The sequence below is a fragment of the Cinclus cinclus genome, chromosome 2, assembly GCF_963662255.1.
Source record: "Cinclus cinclus chromosome 2, bCinCin1.1, whole genome shotgun sequence".
NCBI classification, from domain to species: Eukaryota; Metazoa; Chordata; class Aves; order Passeriformes; family Cinclidae; genus Cinclus; species Cinclus cinclus.
The window spans coordinates 88,075,542-88,102,422 of NC_085047.1; the positions used below are offsets into that span (position 1 = coordinate 88,075,542).

The following is a 26,881-nucleotide window of genomic DNA, read 5'->3' on the forward strand; positions in this document are numbered from 1 at the left end:
TTTGCAAGACCATAGTTAAAATTTTAAACATGTTGCACAACAAACTTTTTTGGGAAGCTACAGAAATAATGAAAATGCAGAACACGTGGAAATTACACATCAGATAGTTGAAATGCTTAATCAATATGCAAGACCTTATCAAGACTTACAAAAATGCTTGTTTGATCCAATAATTAAAGCTCAACAAATAAATGGGATTTTTGCTATTGACTTGATCTGAAGCAAGATCAGACTCTATGGTCTTAAGGAACTATGGTTTTATTGTGATATTTCAGATAAAACTCTGGGTTAAAAGCTTCAATAACAACTTACCATGTGTTGACCAATATTACTTGAGATTTTTGTATGTTTAAAGAAAAATTAAAACTAGCCTATAAATAATAATATAAAGCCCAAATAAGCAAACTACTATCACCTTTTTTTTTTTTTTTAATCTGGAAAATTCCCTTCGAAATCTGCAGGTCATATTTTTGGTAATTTCTACAGACTTTCAAGGACTCTCACGGTAATTATTCCTCGGGTGAAGGAAGCATGAAATGAGAACGGGTGATATAAGGCAGCATTTCTACATGATGCCCCTTTTGTCACTTTACATGTCACCAGCATTTCATGTTCTGAGGTTTTGTCAAGAGCTTCATGGCACGTCCATACAGAAAAGCTTCTTGATGTATGTGTCATTTTACAATGCAGAAGCTACTCCAATTAATATGTGTGTGCAGGGAGGCAGCCTATAACAAGTAGGGTGTTGTAAATTCAGAATCTTGGTACACACTGACTTCTTAAACCATTAAAGCTCTTCTGAACTGGACACAATCCCTTACTGCTTCCAAGCTAGTTGATAAGGTAACAGATAGGACATAGGACTGTGTCACTGTTGCCAGGGGATGTGAATGAAATTGAGAGTATAGTAACAGTAACACTTCTAAAATTCTTCCTCTCTCCTTCAGCTTGTTTAGACATTAATATTGTACTCTGGTTTGCTTAACCTTTGTGTATTGAGGAGTGGGGGACAGATGGGAGTTTCAGGTTTCTCTGGGAATAGTAGTAAACTGGGATAAGGAAATATGTAATTATACTTTCACATAAATGTTACACCTGTGAAATTCTCTTACAAGGACTAGTATTTTTCCTGTTGAATTCAGATTTGAAAGTCCCATTAATCCTAATGGACAAAGTCATCAAATCCATAGTGGACAAAGATCCCCATGGCAAAATTATAGGAATCAAAAAGGATTTCACTTGATGGTATTCTATAAATCTTGCTTCAGTTTTACACAATGCAAGATGCAGGGGCAAACTCAAATGTGAAAATGAAGCTCATCTGCTAAGAAAAAAAAAAAAGAAAAAAGAAGGAAATAGATTCAGACAGGACACTTCCTCCTTTTGTGTAATTACCTCTGCAAAAGACCTGCATGGCTAACAAAGTCTCTGGCAACGGCACAAGAATAAAAAAAGCTTAGTGAGTGTCTAAACAAAGTTTCTTCCACTCATTTGCCTTGACTTCTTACAGAGTATCAGGAATAGTAGTGATGTCTGGGGCCTAGGATTCAACCTAAGGCTAAGTTGGGTACCCTGGGGCCCCTTGTAGTTAAAGCAGCATGGTGCCCAGCTGTTCTGGGAATGATGCCCTCTCTCCACTCCTGAGCCAAAATAAACTCAGCTACACTTAATTGGCTTCCAGCTGATCATAGCTCATGCAGCTGCCTCTGAGCTCTGCCCAGGGATTAACCTGTACAAGCTCAGGTCACTTGCCCAAGCTCCTCCCCAGCCCAGACATGGTGAAGGCTGATATCCAGAGCTCAAGTGCACTCCCAGGGATGTTGGAAGACCTTCCCCACAGGCACATAAACCCCATCTCAATGTGTCTTCTTAGTGTAACAGGAAGAGCAGCTATATAATTTTGAAACTGTGTGGTGATATGGCTGGTAAGCCATGGGAATTTTCTTTCTGTGGTACCCTTAAGAAATGCAGAGTGAGTTTTCCTGGAGGACATCTAGAGAAAGAGCTGATGACAATGAAAATACCTTTGAACTCTTTTGGTATTGCCACATGAGAAGCCTATACATAGTGTGTTTGCAACAAAAGTTTGCACTTTCCATACCAGGAAAAGCAGTTTTTCATGGCCTGAAATACCTGCCATCTTTAGGCTTCTTTAAAAAATAAATGCATGAACAAGCCCTTTAAATCTTGGTGAGGAAACAAAGTTAAGGACAGGTTCCACCTCTCAGTGAGTTAGTGAGGGCTTACAAAAAATCAGTTGCACAAGGCAGTTTAAAATAAAGCAGTGGCTGGAGCAGGGACGAAAAAAACCTGGGACTACAGGCTATTAAAAATACTTTTCTGGTCTCAACAGGAACAGGCTAGCTGAGAACATTTACTTAAATTCTTCTTATGAGAATGTTTATACTTGTATTGAGATAATCTTTGTGGGGCTGATTTGATTTTGGCCTTTAATGTGTTTAACCAGCTTTCTGTCAGAGACAAGCTATACTGGAGCTGTGTTGTTTGAACTGGTTGCATTTTTGCTGCTAAAGAGAGAGGTTTTACTCATTTTCCAAGTGAAATATCAAATTATCTAATTAGGGAAAAGCACACATAGAAAAGAGAAGTTATCAAATGAGGACAGCTTTAGCAAATAATTTGTTTTTAAACTTAAATACCTAAATTTGCAGCTATTGAGTTTCTCTTAAAGTACTTACAAATCAAGGGAGACCAAGCAGCAGTAATACCTCCACAATGCATAGTGGGTTTTGAGTAGGCAATTTGCATTTTTTGCAAATCACAACATTATATTTAGCACATAGTGTAGTTTCCCTGTGGGTGCACAGCAATAGAAGTCAAAACAAACAGATACAAAGCATTTTAAAAACAGCATTTCAGATGACGCATTGCCTGCTTGAAATGACAAGTCTGTACATTGCAGGGTAGGGCTAATAGCCACCCCTCCTTTATAATTTGAAAGTCTGTGTTGATTTATTTTCACTCTGCTCCATGTGAGACAGGGCTATTTTGAAGCCTTCTGGGAGAAGAAGAAAAATACCACTGTAAAGAAACCATCTACCATGAAATTTTATAAGTGTTAATAAAGGAAATGCAGGAGATTTCAATCTCAAAACCCATTCAGTCATCCTTTAGTTGGAACTGCTTTTAAATACTCTTCTACTGCAATGGGAGAAACTTCTCCATACCAGCTTTGAAGCCAGATGTGTTCAATGTTCATTTTCATGAAGAACCACTCATAGCTACGAGGCCACTTTCTTACCACTGGGTGCCTGGAAGGACAAAGAGAAGCAAAAAAAAGAAAATATTAGAAGATGTGCCGAAGCATATGGATAGTCTGCTTTTTTCTTCAGCCTAGTGTGCTCAGCCAGAGTGAAACCTGAGATATGGGAACACCACCATTCATCTTTTTGGCCCTTCCTTGCTGTAAGGTTTACGATCTTCCACACCCCAATCTGGGAAGAACTGCAACACAGGCAGCCAGCAGTCACCTCCTTTCCCCAGTGCAGAGCCCTATCTCTAAAGTTAGATGTTGTTTGGTCTCTAAGTGAAAAATAGTTAGAGAAGACTCTCTGAATGTATGTCAGGGTTGTGCTTGTATCTGTTTAAAGGAAACAGTGTCCTGAAAATCCTACATCTTTGGTAGCAATTGTAGTATGTAGAGAGGACTAATAAAACTGGGTAGCAGGTAGACCATAGCCTCTGTAAGCTGTCACCTCCAACAGCCTTCTCATTCTGTATTTCATTCTCATTTGTCTGGTCTCCCTTACAGCTAGGTCAGACAGATCCTCCCTGACTGTGTGCAGATGTCTGGTCCCCAAGCAGCGTAGCTGTGGGAAGCTCGGCAGCAATGCACAGAGTGAATACCACAGTTCAAGTCACAGTGTTCACAGGAACATGGGTGGGAAGTGGTGCAAGTCTGGGCAGGGTTGACTCAGTGGCCCTCTGCTCCTACAGAGGGCCCTGCAGCAGAGGTCCTTGGTTTGGCAACCTCTTGGTTCTGTCTCATTGGGAAAATTGTGTTTCCTACCATTTCCTACCTATTTTCTGAGTTGTCTCTTTGAGCACGTATGACTCTGGGGTTGGTAAGTGGCATCAGATGCTGCTGGCACTGGATGTGCCCCAGCAGCCCTCACTTTTTCATTCTGACTCTTGCACCCTGACAGCAGAACATCCTTTGCTGAGGCACTGCTGGGCTCTGGATCAAATGGTAGTATAATTCCTGTGAAGTTTATAAAGAAGGCTTGTGTGTCAATAAGGCCCCATCTGTTCATGGTCCCATTTTTGCTATTGGTGGCACACACTGACAGAGTCCTACCCTGATCCTGTCCTGTAGGTCAGAAGGAATACCATCTCTGGGCTGTTTTGGATTCAAGCTCATCCCAGTTTCCCAGCACTATTTGCTTGACCAGGCAAGGTGCACCTGGAGGACAATCCCTGGCAGCCCATGTGGGAGGTGTTTGCCCCAGCTAAAGTTGAGGCTTTTCACACCTGTAATTCTGGAGACCCACCGAAGGGTATGGGGGCACAACCCTGTGTGTTTGCTACACATCTGGATTGTGCTTGCATCTGTTCAAAAGAGGCTGTTCAGGAAGTACTACGGCTTTGAAGCAGCTCTGACGTTAGGAGATGTAGTTAAACTTGTAAGATCCACCCTGAAAATGTTTGTAAGCACAAAGGCAGCAGACCTCTGCTCTGTTTCTGAGTCTACTACCTGTCATAAGGTGGGGTAGAATCATTAAATATAACAAATGCACCATGGAATTATGGAATCTCTCCTTGGAACCAGGGGACATATCTTCTTAATCCCCAGATTATAAAACTGTGTGCCTTACCAGAGTCCAACACATACTAACTGCATTTCCATATTTCATTTCCTCAAGAGTTAAAAGGTTTGTCATTCCAAGACACACAGAATCCAACATGTTTTTTCATGGCCCAAAAATAAAGGTCAGGCTTGTTATTTCTCAGATTTTCTGTACCAAACAGCCATGTTTGTGTATTTGTCTCAAGCCCGTGGGTTGCACTCTGCTATGTGCCTGTTAGATACAGACCTGGAAAACATTGCTTGCTTGGCAAATTCTATTTCCTCCGGAGGCACCGTGACCATCTGTCCTGTGAGAGTCAGCCTGGCGCACCTTGGATCCTCTGGATCAATTACGTTTCTTCTGTGCACAGAGAAAAATGCTCATGAGTAAACTTCCTTGATTTCTTAAGGGTTTTTGAAGTATGGACTCCTGCTCACATATAAAAAGCTTTGTCAAGCCTTGTGGGTCTTCTCTCCTCCCAGCTATACTGTTTGGTGGAGGGGGGAAGTCTGGAAGGAACACTCGACTGACGCATAGCTCTGCTGTAGATAGTTGCTTAATCTTAATTTATGCTCACAAAAATTGGATTAGTATATATTGGATTGTAAAAAAATGTGAAAATGGCACTATTCCCAGACAGATGCACAGACTTGTATTCAGGATTCTGAGAAGTAGTGAGATGGTTAGTCTATGCCTATGCCTAGAAAAGAGTATGAATGTGTGTATCTGTATGTAAAACATAAGGTCTTTTCATTGTGCTTATATTAGAAAATCAATCCTTGTTCATTTTTTACCCATTTTTCAACTGTTTTACATCAAATAGGAAAGTTCTCCAATTGCCTTCAGACCAAGACAGGGAAGGTACTTGTTACTTTTTGGCTCTTTGTATAGAGTATTAATAAATAACTCCCATTAGTCACTGCAGGGCAATTGCTGACTCTGATATATATATAATACAAGGATATAAATCATAAGCAAATTTACCAATTGCAAAAAAAAAAAAAAAAAGTAGTGTATGAAATGACTGCAAAGGCTTGATCCTGACAAATACTGGGCAGCCCAAAGTCCTGTTTCCAGTGGTCTGAGACTGCTTAGTGTCTCAGGGAATCATGTTCCCATGTCAGCCCAAGAAACTACATCAGGAAATCAAAACTGTATTTCTTCTTTGCTGTGTTTTAATCACAGTAAATTACATCTCATCCGTGTGCAATTTTACTTAGGTCTTGGCTTGAATGCTTTAGCCTTAACTGAAATGGCTTCATTTTCAGTTGTATTTCTCAATGTGTGCCTAGTGTATGCAGGAAACATATGGGCATCCTCCTGCAGCTAATTTAACACCTGCAGATTCTCCACAGATGGTTATGAGAGACTGTGTAGCTCACTAGATAAAATATCTGCTTCTCTAAAGAGGGTCAGGAACAGAGATATGTAAGGAAGCACAGAAGGCTGATTGATACTTGACTATGTCTGGTAAGCACTTGCCACTGTCTGCAGCTTGACCTCCAAAGTGCCATTTGCAGTCCCATCATCTCAGGGACACTTTTTTAGTTTCCTGTTAGGTCTGGAGCAGCAGTTGTCTGAAGGGGATGTTCAACAATTTTTGGACAAATTCTACTGGTATTTGTTTTCCTCTCCCATGCTTCATGATGAGAGGAAGGGTTGAGGCCAAAGATCAGGCTCAAACTTTCTGTCTTAATCAGCTTATAATGATCTCATTTTCTCTAGTACAATTTTTTAAGTTATAAAAGGGGTGTTCTGAGTATCTGAAAATCTGCATTCCCTGCCCAGGCACTGGGTTTATTTCTATCATTGTGTATGCAGAGTACAAACCTTTCTACATTATCACCTTGGTACACCACAGATCCTCAGCACTGACTCCTACTGCCTGCTGAAGATGTCACTTCCCGTCTGGGTTCCAGTGGCCTGAAAGTGCTCTGTCCCTAAGGAGCACAGCTCCACATCCCAGGGACACCCATAGCTCTTGGCATTTCTATTGTGCAGGCTTTGGGTATTGTGTGGCTGCCCAGTATCCATGGCCCAGTGAGATGCTCACCCGCCAAAACACAAACAAATAAAGGCAAATAAAGTGAATACATCTTAAGAGAAAGGAGCCAATCCCACATTCAGAGGGTGTCAGCTGGGGGTCTGCATGTCCAGCAGCCAGGACAGTGCACATTCACACTCTTGCAAGTGTTGGCCCTGGATGGTGAAGTGTTAAACTCCATTTGAAACAATCTCCTGATCTATTGTTATCTTTTAACTTAATACTGTACCCAAAGCCCTCTGCATGTTTACATATTCAGTATATATTTAACATGTATATTGATGAAGGAAAGGGACTTCTTGCAAGCAGAAATTCAGTTCAGAAAATTGCTTTAAAACAGCTGTGCATCTCAATATATGATACAATTTCCTCCACAGCCAAACAGTATCATCAAACAACTGAAGAGCCAGGAAAAGTAGAAATATTTGCAAGTGTCTTTCTTGCACACAGCTCCTAGGTAATATGTGGTTAATTACTTTAAGAGAGAATTTTGAAAGGGATTGTTATTAAAAGATATCTGTGTTTCACAGAGCAGATCAAGGTGATAGATTTTGGATGTGATCAGGAGCAATGAGAAGTTTCAGTCTGACCTTCTCAGATTACAATTATCTGGTGGTTTTGTGCAAGTTCATGTTTATTCTGAAAGCATAGTATTTAATTTTAAGTAGGCAATAGAGCTTATGTAGCTGTGGTTAAACAGTGAAACCTGCCTTCCTTTGCTGAGAAAGTTTTGCCTAAAAGGATTAGTGTCTGATGTGACTCTTCTCCAGTTGACATGAAAAGCTGCTCTCCACATATTTGGCTGACAACAAAGCCCACACATTGTGCATCCATAGCTTGAATAGTTTTTTTAATGGTTTTTTTTTTTCCCTAGCTTCTTATTTTTTCAGTTTTCTGTACATTCTCATGAACTAGGGGTGCTACACTGATTGGTACAGATGATACTATCTTCCCAGTAAAAATTATTCAAACTGAATTTCATATATTGGAATAATATTCCAGAGGGTGAGTGTGTTTTTCTGGGAAATGACTCAAATTATTTGTTGAGATTGTGTTAGGTGAAGTTTTGGAAGAGCTGAGTAGGGCAATGACACATTTGAGTTCAGCACACAGTTATTACTTTGTTGGTTTTGCTTTCAGGTCTGCCTCTTATCATAGGTTTTTTGTTTCAGATTAGGAACATTTTATTCTAATTTGTCATTAACATTAGTATTTTCTTTTTCAAAGGATCCCTTCATATTCTGAAGTGAATCTGTTTCTGTTTTGTTTTTTTTTGTTTGTTTGTTTGTTTTTTGGCATAGTATTTCCCTAATTATATTTGATTACTTTTATGCTTCTTAAACCATCAAAACCCAGCTACCATAAACTTACAGCTACCATTTCTAAATGTTGTGAAGAGGTCTTGAGTTTTCAGTTTTGTTGCCAGTGCAGCTAGTGCAAATGCAGGATTTGCTTCCTTGGAGCAAGGTGATGTAGTCAGGGATTTATGTCATATTTTTACTAAAGATAATAAACGGATATTTACTAACAGATTCCTCACTTGCATCTGTAGAGGTCTAGTCATGCATTCACTAGACATTTCTTGCTTCTGTATAAATACATATTCAGCTCTCAATCCCTGAGTTCCTTTCATCTTTGCTGGCACAAGAACAAGTAGATGCAGAGGAGTGGCTTTATGCAACATTTGTGTGCTGCTGACTGGGTGTGAGGGGGAGGCACAGTCGGGAGTAGAGATGGTGACAGTGTTGCTCTGATGAGGAAAACCAAGGTGGTATCTCAGGTGGTTTGTCTTTACCAGAATCAAGCCCTCTGTCTCCATGGAGAGAACTTCATGAATGCTATGAACTGAGGCGAAGAGAAAGCAGGTAACTGTGAAAGAAGACCAAGCAATAGGGAACACCTTTTTTTTTTTATGCTTATTTCAAATACATATACTTTGTTGCAGAAAATTAGGAAGGCCAGATTAAAATGGAAGAAGATTCATTACATGCATTTTACAAGCAAACAGTGCATTAAGAGAGATCACCTTAATTATTCATCTGTTCTGTGAAGAGAGAAGAATTGATTGTTCCTGTTCCTCTCCTTACAGTGAGCAAAACAGACATGCAGAGTTTGACCCAGTCCAGGAGGTTTTCTTCCAAGTGTGTGAGATGACATCACCTACAAAGGTGTCAGCTTTACTGAGCTTAAGGAGAGGTCTGCATCCAAGTGAACAGTGTTTCTCAACACAAATGCAATGGTGCAAAGCGCACTGCTAATGAACGGGTCCCACTTATTTTACTATGTAACACTTCCGCAATTTCTGGGTCCTCCTTCAAGAGTGGTTCAGAGTAAAGAGTGCCACCTGCTCATTAAATTGTTTACTACACTGGCCATCTCTTGGAGTTCAATTAGAAGGTTCTTATACAGCAACTATCCAAGTCCAGCTGTTATGAACCTATACTTCAGGTTGTTGTGGTTATATTGGCGCATAAGATGATGATGTTGGGACTTGGTTAGGATTCCCTTTCACAGCTGAGATCTCTGTTTTGACTGATGATGCTCTGTCTCCTGGTTTCTCACCAATGTACCCCTGAGTATTATTTTCATTCTCAGCCTCTGCAATCCATTAGTGGGGTGACACTGATCTGCCACAGATCAACAGGAAATGCAAATTAAGAGTTTGGACAGCAGTTGGGAAGGAAAGCCAGGTACTCCCAAGAAAGAACTGGTAGAAAGGCAGGAGGGTTCAGTACTGTTCCAGTCTGGGTGTGGAAGCAGGGGTCTATGCAGAGGAATCCCTTATTTTTCTTCCTCCCCAGCCTTCTTTCCCCACAAAGGAGCTGACATCCTTCTCCTCCACTCTCTAAGGAAACAAGACCTTCTATCCTCCCTGGGAGGATATGCAAAAGTCCACTGAATAGATTTCTCACTGCCTTGTGAGAAAGCACTGCTCTTATCCCTCTACTTCTTCAGAGTTGAAGAGAAAAGAAGTTGGGAAAGAGTTTTCTCCTGTTGCAGAAAAGAAGAGAGAGAGCCAAGAAGAAAGTCCCAGAGAACAGTTTCCCTACAATTTTTTTCTACTTAAAAGCACATGAGTGGCATAAGGGCAATGACTGCTTCCACACATTCTAAGCTCTTCTCTAATGGTAGCAGTCATGAAAACCCATGTAATTAGAATGTGGGGATTGGCTGCTGACACAGCTCATCCCTGTCACCTCCCACGGTTGCAAGAAGGTAGGTGACTGTCACACCCTGCACAGGGCTCCTCCTCACATAGCCCCAAACTGGACACAAAGTGAAAAGGCAGAGTTATTTCCTACTATATAAAATGCATCACAGGATTTTTGTCCCCTAAAATCTACAGAAAGGAAGGGAGGGAATGCTCTGTCCTTAAAGAATTACTGTAAAGTGTATATAATTTTGATTCATAAATGTGATTAATTTTGAAAAGTAAGTTACTGTCCTCATTAATTTCATTTGTTCACCACTAACTACCAGAGTGTCTGAAGCAGAAAGAATGTATTGATGCTGCTAATCTGCATGGCATGAACGTCAAACAAAATCTCCACTGAAAGCAATTTCATAATCTGAAAAGCTGTTGCTGGCCTTGAACTAGATATGGCTAGGCAGTTCTGCCCTGCTCTGATTTTGACAAGAATTTCTTTATCAGTCATGTTTGGGAGCCAGCAAAGTTAGTTAAAACATCTTTGCTTTTGGAAGAGGTCTTCTGTTCTGAATCTGAAGTCAAGACAGGGAGCTAAAGTGTATTGGTGCAGTGTCTGCTCTATTCATCTAAGTGAGCCTGTGCTCCTACTATATGTATTTTAAGGTTTTAAATAATTTCATTCTTTCTAGAAGATAATCCTTCCTAAAATGTTTTATGTGAAGCCAGTCTGTTTGCCCCTCTTCACTGACAATAGCAATGCATTTCTTCAGTTGAACTCTGTGTTTCAGACAGGAAGCTTAACCATAGACAATTCATGCAGGGAAAAAAAGAATCACAGCATCAACTATTTCTGTAAATAGAGTCAGAGATACACTATTTCACTAGAAATGGATTTTAGGAAGTTGGTTATTTAAGAATACAGGAAAAATAGTAATTTAGAGCTGTATTATGTGCATTGGGTCATGATGATAGTAGGTTTCATGTTTGACTTTCTAATTTCGTAGCTTCATTTTAATTTTTTTTTAAATAGAGTTTTTTTTAAATACAGATTCTTCAGGAACAACCACTGACATAATTATTTGCATATGACTAAAAAGGATCAATATAAATACCAGAACTAGAAATGTGTCTGTGCCACAGAACTGGGAGGATTCTCAAAAACTGATGGATATCTGAATTCAGCCTTTGTCTTCTGCATGCGTAATTTCTCTTTGTGTGAAGGTACAGTACCAGATTTCTTTGCTTTGTTATATTAACCCTCATATTAACAACAGTGACTCTACAAACCCAGCAGTAGTTATATGTTGAGTGGCCATATGACATCTCAAAAGTTGTGCCTTCCACCCATGGCAGGCTTATTGTCCCTCAGGATTGCCCAGGGAATGAAGCTGGATGTCTGTGCATGCTGCTGATCCACCACAGAGCAGGAACCCAGACCCACAAAATTCATCTTCCCATGGCTTGGTGGCTCAGTCCTTCCTGTCAACATTTTTCATGCAGCATTTAGGAAAGCTACAGAATTAGCTTATGTCCACTGAAGACATCTGCCTGATCATGCCAAATCTGCCACCTCAAGCACTAGATGAGCATGGTGGGTAAAATGCAGGAATCGCTCCTGATGGAGATTGTAAATCTCCATCAGGAGTGGAATCTGAATTTATGAAAATCACTCACGGTCTGCAGTGTGGATTTGAAACAACATCCTCAACTAATATCAGGAAAAAAGCAAAGGTGGACTGACCCCAAAGCTTGCTGCTTTTCCCTTGTCTGAAAAACAGTTCATGGCAGCTCCTTCTCCAAGAAAGCTGCAGTGTGCCCCTGTGAATGAGCTGAACCTGATGTCCAGGAGGTGACACACGTTTAAAATTAATTGCCTGTTTTCCAGGCTGCAGCTGTAATGAGGGCAGACTCAGGAGCTTACTTGGAAAGAGGAATCCTCTGAGCAGCCTGTGTGTTGTGAAATGTGTTTAGAACAATAGCTGCTCTATTCTGTAATGTCGGGCTTGGTCTTGCTCCCTCTGAAAGCTGCAAGAATGGAACTCAATCTTTTCAGCTTGTCAGTGGCATAGACATACCAGCTCAGTCTATTTATAGCTCTGAACCATTTAATTTTCTTGCCTCTATTATCCATTTATCAGCCTTCAGATAAAATGCTGTGTAGTTGCTAACAAATGCTGTCTCTATCCTGCCCATCAAAGCTGTCTCAGAGAGGGGCAGCCCATCTCCCTCTGGGAAATGGCAATCTCTAGCTCAGAGATGAGGAATCCAAACCACATCTGCAATACTAAAATGTCTTGCAATTAGTGCCTAGTCAGATGCATCACAGCTCTCTTTCTTTCAATATTAAATGTTATTTTTCTTGTTAGTTTAGGGTTTTCAAACTTTCTCTCCAGCTGATTAAATATTGAGGCTGGAGCACCATAAAGGCCAGTCAGTATTCCTCACATCCTTGAAAGGGAAAATATTTATTGTCAAGGTTTGGAACTTGAGTCTGTTCTGAAACAAAACAAATGAAATTTGCTACTAAATAAATTTAATATCGAATTGGTGTACACAAGTCACTTGAAACTCATTAGGTGCACGAAGACATTGAAATGTCAGGTATGTTTTCTTTCTAAAGGGCAGACATTTCTTTTGCATGCAATAGGTCAGAAACATTTTTCAGGAGAGTGCCAAATACTCCCAGGAGCATTGGCTACAGGCACCGATCAGCTTTCACATTTGTTTTGATTCTTGCAACTCAGATAAGATTAATAATGGAATTCTAATAAAGTTCCACATGAAAACAAGCTACAAATGCATTGCCAGCATACAAGGACATGAACTTTCTCACGTAGAATATTATTCATTTAGCTATTTTACATAACCATTTTGAAACCAAAACAATTAATGATGCACGTGATGAGAACGTCTGACAAGAATGACACTTTCCTTTGCAAAGAAAACCTCACAGATTACCTCACACCATTTTAATACTAGCAAGACCTGAGGTCTCACAGAGTGAAAGGTCTTGCCTCTCATATAGTGCTAGTAAAGAGGACTTTTGCTATACCTAACTTGAGCCACCAAATAAAGCTCTGCACTGAGGATGCTGTGTGCTGTTTGCATGGCACAGCCCGTCTCTCTCAGCAGGTCAAGTGCACCCTAAAGCTGGGGACAAGCCACCCCAAGCACTGGGGTGGATACCTTGTTGTTTTCTTCAGTGTTGCAGAGGCCCTTTCTGTGGGGTAGCAGTGGGGTGGTGTGCTAGACTGCAATTTCAGATGTTGCTGCTTTTAAGTAAAAGTTGCTCATGGATTCCTAGTTTAAAACATACATGAATTTCTGACCCTGGTTAGAGGGGAAGGGAAGAGAAGAAAGGTAAAGCCCAGTGCCTTTCTTGCTGAGAGACAGCCTCAAAACTTGCTCATATTTTCATATCATCAAAAATAAAAATTGTAGCTCAAGTAAAGACCCAGCTTTTCATTGTCTGTATTGCTCATCCTCTGCACTAATGACCACCAGCATCTATTCCAGATGAGAACTTCAGAAATAGTGAAAGAGAAACTGAAGGTAAAAACAAAATAAATAATGCATGGGACACTGATCAAACTCTGAAGTTGTATACTCAATTCAGTAGTAAGCTCAATATTTGGAATATGGTTACATGCTAAAATGAGAATATTCTATTTTCCACCACATTCTCTTTTCCTTTCCCCTCTCCTTTGCTCTTCTCTGGCTCTTCAGGAGCTGATTCAATTTACTAAGACAGTAGAAATCTCATACAGAAAACAAACAAACAAACAAACAAACCCAAAAAAAACCAAAAAAAAACCCCAAAAAACACAAGAGGTTTCTGCTGGGTTACTGAGCTAAAATAGGCCTACCATATGGTCAGCTGGAGGGAGGGGGTGGGATTGCATGGCCAGGAGCAGTACTGGCCACAGGATGAAAAGAAGAAGGATCGGCAGAAAAACTTATTCTTGCTGTCAGGATTATTTTCTTCACATTTATGTTTCAGCTCAGGCTGAGGCAAAGCTCAGAACTGAGCAGGGTGGGGGGCAGGGTAGCACATGACTGGCGGTAGGGAGGGAAAGTAGGGATGTAGCAAATGGTAATTAGTTTGGACTAAGCTGTTTTGGAAATCCAGATTTAGCTTCTCGATGGTGCCCAGAGAGCTCTTCTCACAGAGAGCACAGTGTCAGGCTACAGAGGGGACTGGAGAGTCAGGTGACAGAATCCAGGTTGCCCTGTCTGCAAAACAAGCAGCAGCAAATATCTGGCATACTGATCAAAAGGGTAGGGATTTGAAAATTAATAGTGATATAATAAAAAGACATTGAATAAATATCCTCAAGGGTTTATGGTGTATATGGATTTCATATTTCTATAAATCATGCAGCATTTCTCTTTTATTGGTGAATTGGTGCTTCCCAAACAGGTAAATGGGGCATTGATGTTGCTAAGCCATAAAAGGCAAAGACTTGGAAGAGGGCTGTTTAAAGTTAGGGATCAAAGGCCACACTTAAGTGCCTAAGTGGGTGTGTGGTTTTCAGAAGTGCTCAACACTACCACTTATCATCAAAGGAAGATGCTCTGAGTCTTGGGCCTCTGAAAATAGGGCATGGAGTAGTAGGACATAGAACTTAAAATACATTTTTAAGCACTTGGTCTGGATAGTAAGTTTACTATTACACTGAATGGAAGCTCAGAGGAATAAATGCCATTAAGCCTGCAGTGAAAGAATGGATATATTTATTTTCTAAATTATTAATCCAAAATATGTAATGAAAATATTTAAGCAGCAAGCAGAACCATTCCAATCTTAACTTCACTAATTCACTGACCTCCACAAGCATTCAAGACTGAATTACCTTAACAAATGTTGGTGATGGAAGTTTCCTGTTACGTGTTTGACATTGTAAGAGGAAGCCATGATTTCCATTCCTTGGGAATAGGATGTCAGCCTGAAATCACTTGTACTGCTTTGGGCTAAGAAACATTTCATTTTTCCACCATTTAACTCCCTAGAAAACAATATATTCTGAAAACAAATACAAGTGTAACAAGACAAGTGTAATAGTAATGTTTTATATTTGCCATTCCCTGCTTTCCTCAGGGTTCTTTTCATCTAGCAGGCTTGAGAGGTGGGATAATACTCAAGGCAATCCTCAGCTGGGGAAATCTAGTCTTAAGATAAAACCTCTCCTTCCCCAAAGAGGAAGTTGGAATAAAAGTTGGAACAAAAACAGTTAATGCCATTTCTTTCTGAGGGAGTCTGCTCTTACCAGTTTTCTCTCTCCTTGGAATGGCAGCTAAGACCTGCTTTGGTAACAGAGTCCTGTCTGACACGATTTTGGTGTCATGTACTTTGTCACGTAAAGAGGCCTTTGTAAAAAAACACTTCACACGAGGCTGACCCAGCCAAGTTTGCCACATGATTGACTGTAAACAAACATATGGTAGAGATACGTCTTTTTCAAGGAGACAAGAATGGAGGGGGAAATTGAATCATCTTTGAGGTTACATATATACATTTTGCACACATAAAGCTTTGGGGATCTGGAGTTATTCATTATAAGCAAAGAATAAAATGGACTTGTTGGAGTCAGTCCAGAGGAGGCCATGAAGATGATCATAGGGTTGGAGCACCTCTCCTACAAAGACAGGCTGAGCAGCTGGGGTTGTTCAGCCTGGAGAAGGCTCCAGGGAGACCTTAGAAGCAGACTTCTAGTACCTGAAGGGAGCCTGCAAGGGAGCTGGGGAGATACTTCTCACAAGGGCATGTAGTGGCAGGACAATGGGATAATGGATTTGAGCTAAAAGAGAGTAGGTTTTGATTTGATGTTAGGAAGAAATTATTTTATGTGAAGGTGGTGAGACCCTGGAACAAGCTGTCCAGAGAAGCTGTGGATGCTCCATCCTGGGAAGTGTTCAAGGCCAGCCTGGATGCAGCTTTGAGCAACCCGCTCCAGTGGAAGGTGTTCCCCTGTGGCAGGGGGTAGGACTTAGATGGCCCTTAAGGTTTCTTCCAACACAAACCATTCTGTGATTCTAAGACTCTATGACACAATTAAGAAGTCAACTCACTGCTGTCTCTGGAGAGAAGAACTGGGGACTGGATGTAGTTTGGAAAATCTCAGACCTGGATTTCTCTGTCGGGGAGGGTAATTTACTGTGATATACAAGGCATAAAAAATTTGCAAAGATATCATATTCCATCATATTCTCTGAAGAGGTGGAAATCAGATGGAGTGTCACAGGCCTGAGCATGTAACTTGTGAACTGAGAGCCTGAGATCCTCTTACAGAACTCAGAGAGCTGGAGCCGTCAAGGAATTCAGCAGGGCCTCCTGAGTTTTCAGCAGAGCAAAGGTGCCTGCTTTACTGTGAATTGGATAGCCTCTGAAACTATGGATTTTATTGGCTAGAACACTATAGACTGTTATAGGATTTTCAACACATAGATTTCATGTAGGCACCTCCAAGAAGAGATTAAAATTTAGGTATGTTAATGTTCAAGCTGAAAGCCACTCCAGCTGTTGATGCTACAATATACTTAAGTGACACCTCTGCTTTTCTCTACTATGCTTTTACCAGGGGAATCTACTGCTGAAACCCACCAAAAATGTAGGAAGGAACATGCAGCTGGTTGTGAGAGTCAAAAATACATGTGGGACACTGAAGCTGGGGACCCAGCATTCTGTTCTGAGCTCTCTGTTCTCACTGAAGGTAGAAGGAGGTGGATAAAACTGTTACCTGCAGAAATTTCCATCTGCCTCTGGCAGGGTCAGAGAAGCAATGGGATTCTTCAGAAGATCTGTCACAGTGTTATCCTTTGGTGTCACATAAAAGAAGGGGATTCCAGTGCTGTTATTGATGGGACCATCGCTGAGAAGCAAACAGTTCCCATAGGGCATACCTTGGATCTGCAAAATCCAAATAATCAGTGGTTACATCTTTGCACATAGACAGTTTTCAGTGTCGGGGATTCCTTCAAAGGCTCCAGCAGAGGGAACAGCCAGTTCTCCTGTTGTCATAATGAGAGAGCATTTTTTCTAAATGAGATTTATCTCCTCTAAATTACATCATGCTTCTATGAAAACAGATCTCTCCTCTATTTATTCTCTCTAGTCCTGTCCATGACACTATAGAGAACATTTTCTCTTCCACTAAGCTTAAAGGAACTACCAAATCTAAAATGTTTAAGTGCATGAATATCTTTATTTCCTGCCATCGATGTCGGGAAATGTTTATTCTAAACCACTGCTGCTACCTTTCCTCAAGCCCCAAAGGATACAACCTGCTTTTTACTCTGATATTGCCTTGTCTTTTGGTTTTGACTTACAATGTGATTGCATGTGTTTGCAAAAACAGAAAAGAAAACATTTTACCTAGAATTGGGTTTAAAGTCAAAGTAGACATCATCTCAGCTTCCTGGGCAGAAGCATCAGATTCCTGATGGGGGAGTGTCTCAACTACCAAGCCAGCCTATGTAAAACCTCCTCCCATGGCAGAGAAGGAACACTAAGGAGCCAAGTTTTCAAAAAGATTTTCTGTCATACATTGTCCTGTGTACACACAGTGGTTATAATGCCTGCAAAAGTGTCCTTGCCCAGTAGTGACACTCATTAATATTCTTCAGAATTACGTATACTCCTACTATGCTTGTCATCCCATTATAGATAGCAATGACAGTAAATTAATTACTCCTTTTTTCATGTCTTCAGATACTTTTTTCTCATGGTCTATTAGATGTTAAACAGCAAAATTATCTGTCAATACATTAAATCTTTTACAACAAAATCAAATTAAATATGAATAGTTAATAACAAACCGCTGGATGATGTTGTTACCTGGGTAGCATGCTTTCTGATTTTGAATGTTTATATGCCTTTAAAATTTTAATGCTTATAGTGCTTATAAATGGTCTTTGTTGGCTTTCCTTAGAAGTAATGCTTTAATGTTATTATATAACTTAGAAAATAAAAGTCCTTGTTTATTATTAAGAGTTACAATTTTAAAAATGCTCTCAGTCATATTGCAGGACGTGTTCCTATTGCTTAAAATAGTCTGTCATGCAAGGTTAATGTTACTCTGGATTCTCAAAAATAATTCTGGTCACAGGCAGCATAGTTCAGCATTCAAAGCAGCAAACACCACCCCCCAAATTTCAAATTTTATTATGAATCAGATTCTTCTGTATTACTTCTGTGTTCTGTCTAGAGACAGATAACTGCAGACTGTATTATGGCTGTAATTCCACTGAGGGTTTCTGGCGAGAGCACAAACCAGAAGAGTTACGATCATATGGTTTAATAGGATTTTCAAAAGCTGATGTAGAATTACAGTCCTCTTCCGCCTAAGTACAAATTAATTTAATAGTATCTTTTTTCAATCGGTTACTTTGTATTTCACAATAACATTTATTGCCACTAACTCAGCCAAGCTTTCTGAAGACTTAGGTGCTTCGAAATTTAATTTAAAATTTTAAACTAATTAATCTGCGAATACTGTCAACAGAAAGTTAAAAATGTCCCTTTCTTTAAAATTTTATTTCTCTTTATTTTTTCCTTTTGTCTGAGTGGTACTGGATGCTGCACCTCATCCCAACGTTTCACTTTAAAAAAGGAAATATTTTAATGCTGGAAAAATTAATGACCCAGATTCTCCGGTACAGCCCAGCTATTTTGTTTAATGCTCCTGACAGAGAAATCCTCCTATAAGCTGGTGTAGTTGGGCGGAGGGGCAGATTTTGCGGTAGCCCAGCAGGCTCTCCTCCTTCCCTTCCTCATCCTCCTGAAACAGCCCCTCTCCAAGTCCTGCGATGCAGCTCTGCCTTCTACCCTAGAGATTTTGAGCTTTTTTTTTTTTTTTTTTTTTTTTTTTTTTTTGGTGTCTCTCTGGTGCGGCTTTTATCGCGCATCCTCCCTCCCTGCGCTCCGAGCACGATTTCTCCTCCAGAGTTTGCGCTGCTCCCGTCCGGCGGGTGACGCGTGGCGCGGGCACCGCGGGCACCGCGGGCTCCGTACCTTTCCTCGGGCGGCCCGCGTCGCCACGAAGCCCCAGGTGCTGTGTTGGGCGAGGAAGCGGGCGGTCCCGGCTCGTCCCGTCGCCCCGCCGCCCTCCCGCCGGTAGGAGAACATCCTGGAGGGTGCGGCCCCTCGCCCCGGCCGCCGCTCCCCCGGCCCGGAGCCCAGCGCCGCATCCTCGCGGAACGCCGAGGCCGGGTAGCTCTGCTTCCAGAGGCCGCCCGCCTCCTCCAGCAGCGCGGGCAGCGCCTCCTCGGTGGAGGAGCTGTGCAGCTCGTCCGCCGCCGCCCCCGCCTCGGGCAGCGGCCACGACACGGAGCTGACCACCACGTACCCCCCCGCGCCGCCGCACAGCAGCGCCGGCAGCAGCCACCACGGCCAGGGCCGCCGCGCCGACATCTTCAGCGGCGGCGTCCGCGCCGCTCCCGCCGCGCCCTCCCGCGGCCGCCGCCCGTCCGCGCCGCCCGGAGCCGCCTCGCCCTCCGCGTCCTGCCTCCTGCGCCTGCGGAGCCGCACCTGCCGGGGACAGCCCTGCCGCAGCTCCGGGGCCCCTCGCGGCTCCCAGCCCACGCGGGGCTCCCTGCGGGCAAACCCTGCCTTTGTCGCTTGCGGGGGACGTGGGAAAGACGCTGCTGGAGCCCGTGGTTCATGTGCGCGGTCCAGCAGGTATCTCACATATCGAACTCTCTACGCGCACCACACAACCAATTTAGAGGATTGAGCTGTCCGGGCGGAGGCGGTGCGACCCCTCCGTTTATTAAAAAAGAGACAGTCCACGAGGGAGAGTGTCCACGCGAACACTCCCGTTGCAGGGAAAGCTTAGTTTGGGCACTGGGATCAAATCACAGCAAAACCCCCAGTCGGAGGTGGCAGGCAGCATTAGTTCGGTGCTGGCGAGGATGCGTTTTTGATATGCAAACACACGGAGCCGAGATTAAACGTTTTCGAGGCGAGGTTTTAATCAGGTAAAGATTTGCATGCATATGAGTTTATATCAACAGTCCAATTTAATAAAGGCACATGCACATCCAGTTCCTTTCTTGGCAGTAGACCTCTTCAATATGGCTATACAAAGTTATAATTCTTTAAAACATATGCTTGTAAAACTTTTCATGCAAATTATTTAAGGACCACAGGTTCAATAGGAGACAGGGAAGAATGAATCTTTCAAAAGCCTTTGCCTGTCAGAAGGTTCTCAGGTACTCAGGTACATCTAAAAGATGTTCTCGGGTACATCTTAATTTTTTCATATCTGTGAAGAGCAGAGTTGAAGATCAGTCTGCTGATAAAGCTTCTTCTTAGTTGTGCCATTAAAACAGGTATATCTAATCTAGAATCTAAACTCTTATAAATAAAAGTGGACTTGAGAACACTGAGTATTTTTAGCTTATATTTTTTCCTACACTCCCTGTTCCATTCTTTTTCTTCGCCATAAAAACCTGAGGAACAGTGAATATGGGTATCATGGGCCTTAAGATTCAAATCAATTTTTCTGATTGTAAAGATACCTCCCATGAAAATGTAATTTTGGCATCAAACTCTTAATCTTGTCTGCAGAATTGAATACATGACTACCTTTGCCATTAGCACATGGCCCTGTCTACATCTGCTGCAATACCACACCTTTGAGAATGGATTCCCACTTCAGCGCTTGAGCTGAGACAGAATGGAGATGAAAGTGGAAAATCAATGCAGATTTCCAAACCCAAAATGAGTAAAAGCCTCCCAAGCTCCTGACAAGTGCTTTACTCTTATTCAGGATATGTCCCTTCTTAAAATATCAAAGCAGTTGTCCCTTCTTGAAATAGCAACCAGGCACAGACAACTCACTGCAGGCATGCTCTTCAAAAACAGTTAAACCCCCATTGCCCTGGTGTTTCAGGGAATTTCCTCACACAGTCTCATGCATGCAAGATACAAATCTCATAGTTTATGTTTATTATTTTCTATGAATTTATGCCAGGATTTTTCTTAATAAATGTCTTTGCTTGTACTTTACTTACAGAACAAGCCCAAACAACCTAGTTTTGAAGATAATAAAATAGTAACATTATATACAGCCTACTTTATTTCAGTTAATAGAATTATATGTGAGATACTGACTCTTGTATCCTGCAGAAATGGTAAACAAAGCAGGAATTTCTAAAGATAGGAAGTAGTGCTAGGTTTTATATTCAATAAATATAAATTTTAGGTTATACACCATAGACAGAAAGCAGCATTAACACAGAGTCATTCATTTATGCTGTAGCTTCCAGATAATTTACCATTATTACCTCAGGTAGGTCTTCAGCTTTACTGACAACAGAAACATACAAGAAATACATAAAAACAAACCACTAGTGCTTCACTTTAATTTTCTGAAGATTTATTAAAATAATCTAAATCAAATCACATGACAAAATAATTGCATTGCTAGCCCAGTTTGGCATTTCGTATTTAAAAAAAAATAAGTTTAAGAGAATGAAAACAGTACTTCTTAGAGTTTTAAAAGTTTTATCAAAAAGGAAGAATGGCATATCATGTTGAATGCTATAGCCAGGATGCTTTTCTCTGAAGATTTGCTGTTCATCGGAGGGAAAGAAATATTTCATCTTTTTGAGTAAGAAATGTTTCCTTTCCAACTTGAAGATCCAACTTAGTACATGATATAATAATTTTCTCTTCCTAAATTACCTGGATGTGCTGAAAATTAGAAAAGAAACATGGAAATTTTTTGACTGTCGGAACTGCAAATAATTTGTTTCTCCCTCCATTGAAAAAATCTTCTCTATTCTTACTTGCTGAACTGGAGGTATTTTATAGATATGCAGCCTTATTTTACATCAAATAAACCCAACAAGAGGAAGTTCACACTGGGGTTCATCATAGGATGGCAAAGGTCTGACAGAAGAGCATATCCACTTTGAGTATGTCATTCACACTTCTCACATTTTGTTTTGAAAATGAATAGAAGGGCTTACAGCTGACATACAGCCTCAGCCTCTCTCTCCTGATGGAGACTGCTTTTTCATGCTGAAATTCTGGCTTTCTTAAAGTCAGCAGAACTTCTGACACTGAATCCAGTCAGGGTCATGATTTTGCTCTCATTTTTTGATCATTTCAGTTAATGATTTCACTTGATCTCTGTATCCTCAGATACAGACCACTCAGATGAACACTTATCATTCCTAGAAGTCAAGTAATTAACTATGTCCTATATTTTCCCCATTTCTTTAACAAATCAAAGTGTTTGATTTGCTATCTGCCAACAGAGCTAGGAATATCACATCCTCAGTCTCTTCATGCCCTGATTTGCAGTATATTGTATGTTACGAAGGTGTGGAATTGGATTAAAAACTACAGCACAATGCTCTGCAGATAAACCCACTGCAGGTGTGCAGTTTAATAGGATTTTAATTTAGTAACAAGTGAACAAAAAGCAGAAGCCTAGAATGGGGTTTTCTAGATGAAAAAAATGCTATTCATGCTGAGAGAAAGCAACTGAAAGCTCCGTGATAAGGAATAAAGATCTGGCCAATTTTTATAGATTATGGCTTGTTCAGAGCATCTCTGTTACTGCCACTGGTTTCATTGATTCTGAGTTCATACTATTCATACTCATACTATGAGTGTTTGGCTCTGTAGCATTTCATCTGCCACACTTCCCTGCTAAGCCAGTGTGTACAAATCTTCTACTATCTTGTTCCCTGCCCTCTACATTTTTTCATGTAAAACCAATGTTTTCCTCAGGAGATGCCATCAACCAGGAATGTATTCTATTTCCAAGACTATTGACTCTATTTATTAATTCTATGTATTAATTTTTTTAACTATATTTTAAAATAAGATTCATAAATAAATGGGGGGGAAATGGTCACTTTGCTGAGGAGTCTGATTTATATACAGCATCAGCTAGGAATGGAGGAAGACAGAAACAGATGGAGAAGGAAGAGGAAGAATGAAGGTGACAACTAGAAGATCATGAAGGGATCTGCTAAGCCACACATATTGGTGCTGCTGATATCAGGGTAAGGTTGGGAGAATCTTTTCTGATTTCTGTTACCAGTCCTCCCTCATATTTTTCCAGGGTTTTGTAGCAAGACCGAGTGGTTAGCACTAATTTCAATGAGCTGAGTGTGGAGGTGTGATGAACAGATTTTTTTTTTTCCCACAGCATAACAGGCTGAGAAAGCATAGAAATGCCTTGTGAAACAAGATTAAAAACTACAGAGGTTGGGTGGTGCCAGCAATGGATGGAGTGGAGGATGGGAACTGATGAAAAGCTTTGGGTTGCAGAAAGCTGCCAAGCCTGCCTAAGGTGAAGGAATTAAAAGCAAAAAGTATGAAATAAGCCTGAGCAATATGTCAGGCATCAGAAATGTGGTCCAGAAAACAGCAGTGTGGCTGGTGAATGCTGCTATGGTTGCTGAGGGTTTAGATACCCAACAGAATGGGCTGTGGCCAAAGGGGGATTAGTCAAGAGCAGGGACCGATGGTTCCTTGGAAGCATGATGATGAATTTTGGTGGTCAAAAGTCACAGAACAAAAATCCTCATGGAATGGAAATCTTGTCAGAGGATCTACAGAGATGACAATACAAACAAAGCAATGGGTGATAGAGATGATTTTGGTAACTGCGTTTTTCAGTGACCTGTGACATAAGTGTTGATACACAAAAGAAGGAATCTGCAATGGTCAAGGTGGGAGCACCACCCATCTGAAGAACATGAGTGGGCAGAAGAGCTTACTCATACTCTCACAGCTCCTGAAGCTCTTTTGAGCTGCAGGTTCAAATTTTTTTACTCTATCACAAATTGTAAGCACTTGAACTGCAACATCATAAGAGGTGCTCACTAGAATCTTTTTCATCCCAGTTATTAGCATCTTGCACAAGGACTGGCAGAATCCATCATCTGTTGGGTTCTTTGATCTCTAAACTACATTTTCTCAGTTGTTCACTATGTCCTTCCCTCAATCCAAACCTTCTCCCAAGTCCTCATACTCCTCATTTCAGATTCTATACCCTTCCCCTCTTACTCAAAGGGATGATTCCTCATCCCTCACTCTACTCAGCCTTGGCTTGTTCTTGTGATGAGGTACAAAAAATTCAAAATGTTCATCACTTACACAGACCAAACCTGGGTCAAGACCTTGTCTAATGACCCTTGCAAAAACCATTGCAATGGGCATAGGACATACAAAAGGCAGCAGAGTGAAGAGCACAGGAAATGGGCAGATATTGAATAAAATTTCTGGTGGTTCATTTCCTCATTTCTGACCATCACTGATTTAGAGCTCTCTTGCAAATTGTCAGCACCTAGCGTAGCTCACATTTTGACATAAAGGTGATCTGGCAGGATGGCTCTTTATTTTACATAAGAAAAGTAACAAAACTGTCAAACATGCCCATCACATAAATAAATCATTCTTGGTTTGTCCTCTATGTGCCTGCTTTCTCCCCTCCAATTTTCTTTGCTGAACTAATCTTAGCATACCTTAGATTTAAACAAATTAGGGTCCCGTAAAGGTCTTTGTAATTAATAAAGATGTTTTTGAAACAGTCAATTTCTACTCCCATACTAGTGTATGGAAACTGAATACCTCTTGGGAATAAAATAACTGTAGTAGTGTCACCCCCAAAATGTAATTTTCTCTGTAAGTCTTGGTGCCATTAACATTTGTCTTTCACAGTTTTCTGGAAAACACAATGTTCTCTGAGACATAAGAAAAGTGCTGTTACTGTATGGAAGAGAAATATGAAAACAGCTGAATGTCTAATTCATTACTTGCATTAACCACAGAGGCTTGATCCATATTCCCACATGTTCTTGTATTTTAGCCTTGTATTCTAGAAGACTTAGAGTCTATCTTGTTTTCTACCTGTATGCCACACCTTATTCTAGTAAAGTTTGCAGCAGTGGACTGGCTGCAAGAAAATCTGGTAGAGCAGAAAAAATTTAAAGATTTAATATTTCTGAAGATATTTCATATCTTTTGATAAAAGTAAGAGATAAGGGGAGGGAAGAGAGCCTCTCAGTGCTTCCAAAAGTGAGGAAAGACCACGCTGTGCCCTCTGTTTTTTGATCAATGAATACACGCAGTCTGTTTGTCAGGTAGCCCATGGCCCACTCCCAGCCCACCAGCACAGCACTGCGCTTTCTTAGACAACACCTGGGCAATCAGAAGGAGCTCCAGAGGTCTGCTGGAAACTTAAGGAAAGAATCAGGAACCTGTGGTACTGGGGAGGTGAGTGGTGTTGAGATTACAATCCTTTGATATCATTGTGGGATGGGGGCAGGATGTGGAGGATGCTTCGTGAGTTGAGGTTTCAGTGACATTGGACACAGTTCCATGCAAACCTGGATTTTGTTAGTTCTACTTTACATGCATAAAAACCCCCAGTCTGCCACACACCACACCTCCCAATCTGTCCTAATTTGCCCAATTTATAACTTTTTTCCCATAATTTTCTTTTTAAGTTAATGTTAATTTCACCTTGCTGACAGTGGCTGTGTTCACCGAACAACTCAGAACTCTGGAAAGCACTGCTTAATCCAAAGTTATTCTGGTTCTGCATCACAAGAGCTGTCTGTGGATCATTGGCTTCAGGTTCCTCCTCAGCAAAACAGGCTGAGAGATGGCTGGGCTCATAAACACACAGAACAGGGACCTCATTTTGCTTTGAAACCAAGGCATTTCCTTCCTCCTTCTCCTCTTCTATATAGGACTGGAAAATGTGAGCCGCAAAATCAACAAGTAGCATATTCAACAAAAGCCAGGATCCTAGGTTTAAAGAAAAACAGATAATTATGACAACCTCTTCATTTGCTTATCTTTATGATGTGTTCTTTTTTGAAGGGCTTCATTATAGTAATAGGCTAGACAAAGTAATGGACCAGAACTCATCAAACAGTACTTACAAAATTGCAAAAAAAAAACCTTGCAAATATCCCAGAAAAATAGGCATCACTGCAAATTTTAAACATAAGAAAATTGTTTTCCCTTCTTTAACTAGAGAGGAAAGATATGTTCATTCACTTTCCTGTTCAAGTTCCTCCTCCACATCCACTTCTACTACAAGGCTTATCAATAACCATGTATTATCCCCATCCTCCCCTCAGACAGATAAATCATTTCACCTCTTCCCAAGCAAAACCTCCTACAGACATCTATGTGTATTGTATCTATGACATTAAATGGCCCACCTTGCAGCTTGGACCATAAGTGATAAAAGCCAAGAGAGATTCACTGAGACCATTGACTTTTGAATCATACCTTGGCTGAAAGCCCTTACAGTAAAAAGCAGATCTTCTTCCATGCCATAAATCTGCATAGGAATTCATCAAGCAATTTATAATCTCTGCATCCCACAAACCAGTTTATATGAACATCAACAAGGAGATATCACGATTTATATTAATGACCACAGTTTACAGACCTTTAAAAATGAAAAATACTCTCTTTTGATGTTATATTTGTCTGCTGTTCATCCTTTTGAGGATCTTTAAACTAAGATAGTAGGAGGAAGTACTTGTTTACCTAAGGAACAAGGAAAGGGATTTTATAGTTGGAGTTGAAACTATATAGATTTGTTACTCGTAGTCCAAGAGTGTTTCTAACAGTCTTACAGGTGTTTTCAATATATTCTCTAAGAGTAAGCATGAAACCAAAGCTACCACTCCATCTGTCTTCTGGGATAATATGGACGAACACAGTGCTCAAGAGGAACCAGGTTGAAGAATCTTGCTTTCAGAAGAAGAATGCACAGCTCACTACTCAGTGTCCATGTCTTGGCAATGCATCCCTGAATGCCTTGGAAGGCAAGAGAGGTGTGTGAGCTGACATGAAACTCTATGAGGGAGGTGTGGAGAGGCACATTTTCTGGAAAG

General features: G+C 40.9%; 2 protein-coding genes across 2 annotated transcripts in view; both read right to left on the reverse strand.

The window, feature by feature from the left end:
- Positions 1 to 3,124: 3,124 nt before the first annotated feature.
- CREG2 (cellular repressor of E1A stimulated genes 2) lies at positions 3,125 to 19,624 on the reverse strand. The gene is made up of 4 exons (XM_062515039.1): positions 19,011 to 19,624; positions 16,738 to 16,907; positions 5,055 to 5,168; positions 3,125 to 3,272 (listed from the first exon to the last, which is right to left on the reverse strand). The coding sequence occupies exons 1-4, from the start codon at positions 19,407 to 19,409 to the stop codon at positions 3,125 to 3,127; spliced, it is 831 nt and encodes a 276-aa protein (XP_062371023.1). The 5' UTR covers positions 19,410 to 19,624.
- Positions 19,625 to 21,648: 2,024 nt separating this feature from the next.
- The window catches only part of RFX8 (regulatory factor X8), a 31,817-nt gene continuing 26,584 nt past the window's right edge, over positions 21,649 to 26,881 (reverse strand). Inside the window, exons 16-17 of the mRNA XM_062515040.1 lie at positions 25,488 to 25,775; positions 21,649 to 21,695 (exon numbers count right to left, since the gene is read on the reverse strand). Of these exons, the coding sequence (XP_062371024.1) occupies positions 21,649 to 21,695; positions 25,488 to 25,775 (335 nt within the window). The remainder of the gene's footprint in view (positions 21,696 to 25,487; positions 25,776 to 26,881) is intronic.

What these genes read in the sequence shown, in the direction of transcription:
- CREG2 (XM_062515039.1), bottom strand. Translation starts at nt 19,409, where the DNA reads ATGTCGGCGCGGCGGCCCTGGCCGTGGTGGCTGCTGCCGGCGCTGCTG. An exon ending in CGCGGGCCGCCCGAGGAAAG is followed by an intron (nt 16,908 to 19,010) that starts GTACGGAGCCCG and finishes TGGATTTTGCAG; the next exon opens with ATCCAAGGTATGCCCTATGG. An exon ending in AAGCAAGCAATGTTTTCCAG is followed by an intron (nt 3,273 to 5,054) that starts GTCTGTATCTAA and finishes TTGTCCTTCCAG; the next exon opens with GCACCCAGTGGTAAGAAAGT.